The 7,381-nt window shown below is 43.4% G+C and overlaps 1 protein-coding gene across 3 annotated transcripts; it reads left to right on the top strand.

The window, feature by feature from the left end:
- The first annotated feature begins 4,177 nt into the window (after positions 1-4,177).
- LOC123135544 (protein Rf1, mitochondrial) lies at positions 4,178-6,922 on the top strand. 3 transcript variants are annotated; one of them, XM_044554648.1, is made up of 2 exons: positions 4,178-4,394; positions 4,474-6,922. In XM_044554648.1, the coding sequence occupies exon 2, from the start codon at positions 4,565-4,567 to the stop codon at positions 6,710-6,712; it is 2,148 nt and encodes a 715-aa protein (XP_044410583.1). In that variant the 5' UTR covers positions 4,178-4,394; positions 4,474-4,564; the 3' UTR covers positions 6,713-6,922. The 3 variants fall into 3 exon arrangements, with proteins under 3 accessions (XP_044410583.1, XP_044410582.1, XP_044410584.1); XM_044554647.1 differs by having other exon boundaries at positions 4,486-6,922; XM_044554649.1 differs by having other exon boundaries at positions 4,495-6,922.
- Positions 6,923-7,381: the final 459 nt, after the last annotated feature.

Genomic DNA, 7,381 nt, shown 5'->3' on the forward strand with positions numbered 1-7,381 from the left:
TGCTGGTCTACTGGGATGAGGTTTCGGCCTTTTATGGGTCCCATCTCTTTCTTTTTTTTCCCTAACCTCATAAATTCTATCGGAAACACTAAAAGTTTGATATATCCCTTTTTATCCATTTTGATAACAAGTATTTTCGGACGGAGGAAGTAGATGTTTAGGCATGAAAAATCTGAGGGTTTTGAGGGCAATTTATATGACAAAAAATGAACTGAGGCTGATTTGCCATGCTCGATAACTAAACTTGCCATCATCGGAGAAGATAATTTGCCATGAAAAATGTTTAATTTGTCATGGTAAAAAATATGACGTCAGATTTATAATGAAGTCAAATTTTATTTGGAGACCCCTATAGCTGGCTGGCTGACAAACGCCATGGGGGAGGTTAGTGTGAACGTTTGGTTCTCTACGAAGAATCCCCTCGCGAACATTTTGGTTTGCGGGGAAACCTTCCCCGCATGGACCCCACGCCAGTTAGGCCCTCTGCTAGCCTCTCGGCCCAGTACCATTCCCTTTTACACAGAAAAATTAAAAATTTGTAAAAAATATTTGTCATGATGTACATAAAAAAGATAGTATTAAAATTTGACTATAAGCTAAAGTTTTTTTTGGGGCATTTAAAGATCTTGGTGTTAAAAAACTGGCAGTCCTAAAAACACGACAAAAATTTCCGACGGCGAGGAAGAAATTTCCGATGGGATTAGCAAGTTTGCAATGGCAAGTGCGTATCTGTGGTCAAGGTGAGTGAGGAATGGGCTGGCTTAGTTGCACTTTTCGTGCGTTTTGGATTTTCGTTCGTTTGATTTCCTTATTAGCCCTTTCGTTGATTTTGCCTTTTCTTTCTGTTTTTTTCTTTTTTCTTTTTCTTTTTCCCTATTTCCTTTCTTTTGTATTTTATAAAAGTAATAAAAAATATATAAAAAATACTTAAGTTTGAAGCCAAGTTTGTGTTGTGCTAGAAAAATGTTGGTGCAACTTAAAAATTGTTTTTGAGACCATTCGGAAATAAAATACAGATGTATTCAAACAAAAAATGTTAGAAAAATGTAAAAATTTGTATCTAATGTATTTAAAAATTGTTAAATGTGTATAAAAATTTGTATCTAATGTATATGGAAAGTGTACAACGTGTATGATAAAAAGTAGATATCAAACATTACATATCAAAAAAATTGTTAATCATGTATTTACAAAATGTTAATTCTGAATCAAAAATGTTCAGAGGTATACAAAAAATGTAGATCATGTATTGAAAACTTCAAAATATAATGTAAGTTTTCTAAAATGTTCATCATGTAAAGAAAAATGTATCAGATGTATATGAAAAATGTATAACGTGAATTAAAGAATGAACCTAAAAACATAAATATATATTAAATTATTGATCATGTATAAAAATGTTAATAATATATTTAAAAATGTTAAATGTGTATAAGAAAGTATTCTAGATGTATACGTAAACTGTAGAACATATATTTAAAACACTAAACATAAAAACAAAAGTTTCTATATAAAATGTTGATCACACTAAAAAAATGTTAATCATATATTTCAAAATAAAATAAAAATGTATTTTTAGAAAAGGAGACCCTAGCCGCCCCTCCTCCTCCTCCCTCCCAACCCTAGCCGCCCCTCCTCCTCCTTCCTCCTCCCTAGCCGCCCCTCCTCCTCTTCCCTTCCTCGCCGCCGCCTGAGGCGGCCGCCGGGCAAGCCCGGGGCGCCAAGGATGGTGGCGGCGGGGCCTCGATTGCCATGCCTCTACGTGGGGAACCCCGGATCTGGAGCGGCGACTTCATTGGCAAGGCACGATCGGCTTGCAGCCATGCGGGCGGTGGATTTGGCATCCCGGCCGCGCGGGCGGCGGAATCCGGTGGTCGTTGGCGGCCGACGGCAGTTTCTGCGGTGGCCGGTGCGCACGATCTGGCGTCCCGGCCGCACGGGCGGCGGAATCCGGTGGTCGTTGGCGGCCGGCGGCGGTTTCTGCGGTGGCCGGTGCGCACGATCTGGCGCCTCCCCTCCTCCCCTGTTCGTTGTGCGGGCCAGTCGCCGGTTCTGTACAGGAGGCGCTGCTGGTGGCGGGGGTCTAGTTCGGGAGAAATCCCTGGTCGGCCATGGCCGGCCGCGTCGACGGCGATGCCTGAGGGCGCCGTTCCCCTCCTTGGAGGCATCAGTATGGACTGATCCCCTCACTTCCCCTTCCCCTAGGTCTCCCGAGCGAAAGCCCTAACTTTGTTGGGCGGCGACGGTGCTCACGGCACCGTTCCTTCTTGAAGGCGCCGCTTTGGAAACCTTGGGGCTGGGTGACGCTTGTGGGTGGTGGGCGGCGGTGGTGCGGCCCTATCCTAGCATGGATCTGCGTCCGTTGCTTGGAGATGGACTCGTGTAGGTGGAGGTCGTCGTTTGGCGTCATGGCGGCGTCGATGGCGGAGGCACCTGCCAAGGTTGGCACCTCAATCTGCTCTGAAGATGGACCGGTGGAATATGACGGCGACGACACATGTGAGTGCGTCGGACCGGTTTGTGCCCCGGACCCGGTATGTGGCTCGGTCGGGGCCTCCGGCTTTAGATGTTAGGCTTGGGTGAGAGGTATGGGTATTTGGCCCAGCTTGCACCCCTTCGTGATATGGATTGGAGTAGCGGCAGATGTTGCCAAGATGACGGATTCATGTATATTGTTGTACTACTTTGTAAGGTTCTGGAGAATAATCAATAAAATGACCGCATGCATCTTCCAGATGCAGAGGTAGGAGGTCATCCTCCTTTTCTAAAAAAATACATATGTATTGTTGAGACAAATAATAGAGGGAGTGTAGCACCCATGTTCTCTGGTCCCATGTATTTCTCGTTGCTTGGATATATATACTACCCAGTGTTCACACAAACAAAAGCAAACATACAGGATGAGCTAGTGGACTTGAAAGATTAGTACCTTTTAGCTAGTATTAAAAGGTTATAAATAAGAAACATAGCGGATGAGCTAGTGGCTTTGAAAGATTAGAGAAGAATGAAAGAAGTCGTGAGCTAGAAGCATTCAGGAGTAGGAGGCATCAGTAACAAGAGGAACATCCATGAAAACTGTAGGTGATAGGGTCGAGAATAGGCTAGAAGTAGCGCACACTATCACTGCTGACAACATCGAGGAAGCTGTTGGTGAGTCACCATAACACAACATGAGCAGGCTTTCACGGCTAGGAGTTACAGTGATGGTGCCTTGCTCCTTCCTGCCAGTTTGTTTCCAGTTTGCCGTCTTTTGTTGTGTCTGTTTGCATTTTGTATCTAATTGATTAATTTCACTACAGGAAAAACACATGTTGTTTTGTGTTTCTTGATAACGCGACTGTGCTTCATTGGTCGCTTGATTTGTAGCGTCTTAAGACATGTGTTTGCGTCAAGGCACACAGTGAAGGACGGCTCTGGTGACTCACCTGGATTCAAGGCAAAACAGTCTCCATTGATATAAGGTGTATTAGGTTTTTAAAAATCCCAATTTATTCAACTTTGATAAAGTTTAGATGCAAAAATATCGACAACTACAATACTAATTAAATATAATATGGAAATTAGTGCCATGATGAATCTAATGATACCGATTTGGTATTACAGATGTAGATATATTTTTCTACAAATTTAGTCACTACAGAGGTTTGACATTTCAAATAACTAATACACTGTATATTTTAAAACAGTGGGAATAAGTTTCTTTTATTAAAAATCGAATAACACCAATGGTGCGCAGCAAAGCGCACCCAACATTTATAGTGTGTATGATGACTATCTTTAGTCACTGACATGAAGATAATTAGTATTTTTTACTCTCCGGTGCCCATCGTGTAATCAATACTATTTACTCTCCGGTGCCCATCGTGTTGGACTAACTTTATAGGAAAAAGTACCAATATTCACAGTATGAATCAATACTACTAGATGCATCACAAAATTAATTTTCATAAACCATATAATGTTGGTATTGTAGATGTTGATATTTTTTTAATACAAATTTCGTTAAACTTTGGTTAGTTTGACTTTGACCAAATTTTGTATGCAAAGTATTTCTTACGAAAAAAATTATAAGAGCGTTTAGATCACACTAATATAGTGATCTAAACATATTAGTTTACAGGAGAAGTAAAAAGAAACAGAGGGAATACACAAAAACCAACACGAGATTGGCATGTGAGGATTTTTCTTCACGACACATGCGTGCACCACTTCACAATTTTTAAGAAAAAGAGAGCCGGCGGCGGCGGGCATACGGGAGTAGGGATCCACGCCGGCGTCCGGGTGGCAGCGCCTGGGCGGAGGCAAGCGCCAGCGAGCGGCGGAGATCTCGTCCTCCCTCCCCTCAGCGCTGTCCGGCAGCAACATCCACAGCAGATTGCAGCTGCAGATCGACGGTGAGCATCGGCGAGCTGCGCCGTCGACCACAGAGCATGCTCCTCCTCCTCACTCTGCTTTCCTTCTTCCTAATCCCAGATTCATGCCCAGGCTGCGCAGGTGCGGTAGGGGGTGAGCGGCGGCGGCGTCCTCTGCTATTGCCCGATTCTTCCAAATCCTAGGTGCGGCTATGAGCCGCCGCGTCGTCCCCGTCGGCAGACGCATCTTGGAGCAGAACATCAAGGCTCGGTACCACGCCGGAGACATTGGCACCGAGGACGCACTCCACCTGTTTGACGAATTGCTCCAGGATGCTGGGCGCTCCTCGATCCATGCCATCAACTGCCTCCTCACCGTTGTCGGCCGTGATTGCCCTGCGCTCGGCGTCTCCCTCTTCAACCGCGTCGCAAGGTCCAAGGTGGCGCCCAGCAGTATCACCTATGCCATTCTGGTCGACTGCTGCTGCCGCGCTGGCCGCCAGGACCTTGGACACACTGCCATGGGACACGTCATCAAGATGGGGTTTCTTGCAGATGCCATTATCACTTTCAGCCACCTGCTAAAGGCCATCTGTGCGGAGAACAAGACCAGCTACGCAATGGACATCGTACTCCGGATAATGCCCGAGTTTAACTGCATGCCAAACATTTTCTCCTACAACATTCTTTTCAAGGGTCTCTGCAACGAGAAGAGAAGCCAAGAGGCTCTTGAGCTGATTCAAATTATGGTTGAGGATGGAGGTTGCTGCCGACCTGATGTGGTGACCTATAGCACTGTAATTGATGGCTTGTTGAAAGAGGGTGAGGTAGGCAAGGCTTACAGCCTATTTTGTGAAATGCTGCGTCAGGGGGTATCGCCGGATGTTGTGACCTGTAGTTCGATTATCTCTGGCATGTGCAAGCTTCATGCAATGGACAAGGCTGAGGAGGTTCTTCAACAGATGCTTGATAGAAGAATTCTGCCAGATGTTGCCACATATAATAGTCTGGTACATGGATATTATTCATTAGGACAGTGCGAAGAGGTGGATCGGGTTCTCAAGGAAATGTCTAGAAATGGTGTTCAACCAAATATTGTAACTTACAATATACAGATGGATTATCTTTGCAAGAGCGGAAGGTGCGCAGAAGCTAGGAAAATATTTGATTTTATGATCGGTTTGGGCCAAAAACCAGATGTTACTACCTACAGTGTTCTGCTTCATGGGTATGCCATGGAAAAATCTTTTCATGAGATGCATTGTCTCATTGATTTGATGGTGGGAAATGGTATCTCACCAGATCATCATGTCTACAACATACTCATATCTGCATATGCTAAAGAAGAAATGGTTGGTGAGGTATTGCATATATTTACAAAAATGCGGCAGCAAGGATTGAACCCTAATGTTGTGAACTATGGAGCGGTAATAAACTTGCTTTCTAGTATTGGCCGAATGGATGATGCTATGTCCCAATTCAGTCAAATGATAACTGAAGGGTTAGCTCCTGATGTCATAGTTTTCAACTCCCTTATTAGTGGTTTCTGTTCTTGTGGCAAATGGGAGAAGGTTCATGAACTATTTTCTGAGATGTTTGATCGCGGCATCTGTCCCGACACAGTGTTCTTCAACACTGTTATGGATCACCTTTGCAAAAATGGAAGGGTTATGGAAGCCCAAGATGTGTTCGACCTGATGGTACACATGGGTGTGAAGCCTTTTGTCCGTGATTACAACACACTGATACATGGATACTGTTTAGTTGGTAAGATGGATGAAGGGAGGAAGTTACTTGACAATATGTTCTCAATTGGCTCGAAACCGGATGATTTCACCTATAGCATACTGATTGATGGTTACTCTAAGAAGGGAAGGATAGATGATGCATTGATTGTTATCAAGGAAATGTTGGACGGGAAGGTTAAGCCTTCTATTATCACTTTTAATATTATGATTGGTGCGTTGCTTAAAGGTGGCAGAAAGGAAGAAGCCAAAGATTTGTTTGATGGTATCTGGGCCAAAGGATTAGTGCCCGATGTTGTTACATATAGCTTAATGATACAAAAACTTATAGAAGAAGGTTCTCTACAAGAGTCTGATGATCTATTCCTTTCTATGGAGAAGAATGGATGTGCTGCCGACTCCCGGATGCTAAATGCTATAGTTAGAAGCTTACTTCAGAAAGGGGAGGTGCCGAGGGCTGGGACTTATCTGTCTAAAATTGATGAGAGGAGGTTCACCCCTGAAGCTTCCACTGCTAGCTTGTTGACTGCACTTGTGTCAGGGGGGAAAGGCCAGGAATATAAGGAGTTACTCCCTGAAAAATATCACTCTTTTCTGGAACAGGGCACTGGCTGAAACCTTTTCTAGTGAATTTGCCTAGATACTGATCTGGACTGCTAATGGAGAGCTTAACTTTTCTTTGTAGGTTACCTCTCCCAGCCTTTCTTTGTCTAGTACTTCTGGAATGTAAGTCACTTCTCTTACTAGTAATTCTGGGCGAAACTTTGACTAGGAGAAACGTTTGACTGACACCATGAAGATGAACAACTATCTGTGTTTCATTTATATGGCTGACTACTAGTATTTATTTTTCTTTAATGGGTGTTGCACATTTGGCCTCAACTAAGCTGCAATTTTTATTAATTTTGTATGTTGTGGATGTTCTCATCGATGCCTTTTGTCTTACTTTTCTGCTGTACTGATGGGCATATAGAATTTCATGTACTGTACTAAAATCCAAGGTTGTTGCCGCAGAAGTTTGCTCCATGTTCCGTGCATGAAGCTTGAAATATTGGGTGTTATGGTATCGTTTTTTCGTGAAAGGGGTTATGGTGTCATTTGACTTGTTAGGGATGGTAGACCACTGTTTATTAAGTAAACAAAGATATGTAGGCATTATGGAGTTTACACTACGCTTGTAGTAGTCCAAATCAGTGTATATATTTGATTAAGTGGCATACCATACTTGTTTCTTTTTACAGGAAAAACAAGGGCCTACTCTGACATATTTAAATTAAAGTAGGT

This window comes from Triticum aestivum, chromosome 6B, assembly GCF_018294505.1.
Source record: "Triticum aestivum cultivar Chinese Spring chromosome 6B, IWGSC CS RefSeq v2.1, whole genome shotgun sequence".
NCBI lineage: Eukaryota > Viridiplantae > Streptophyta > Magnoliopsida > Poales > Poaceae > Triticum > Triticum aestivum.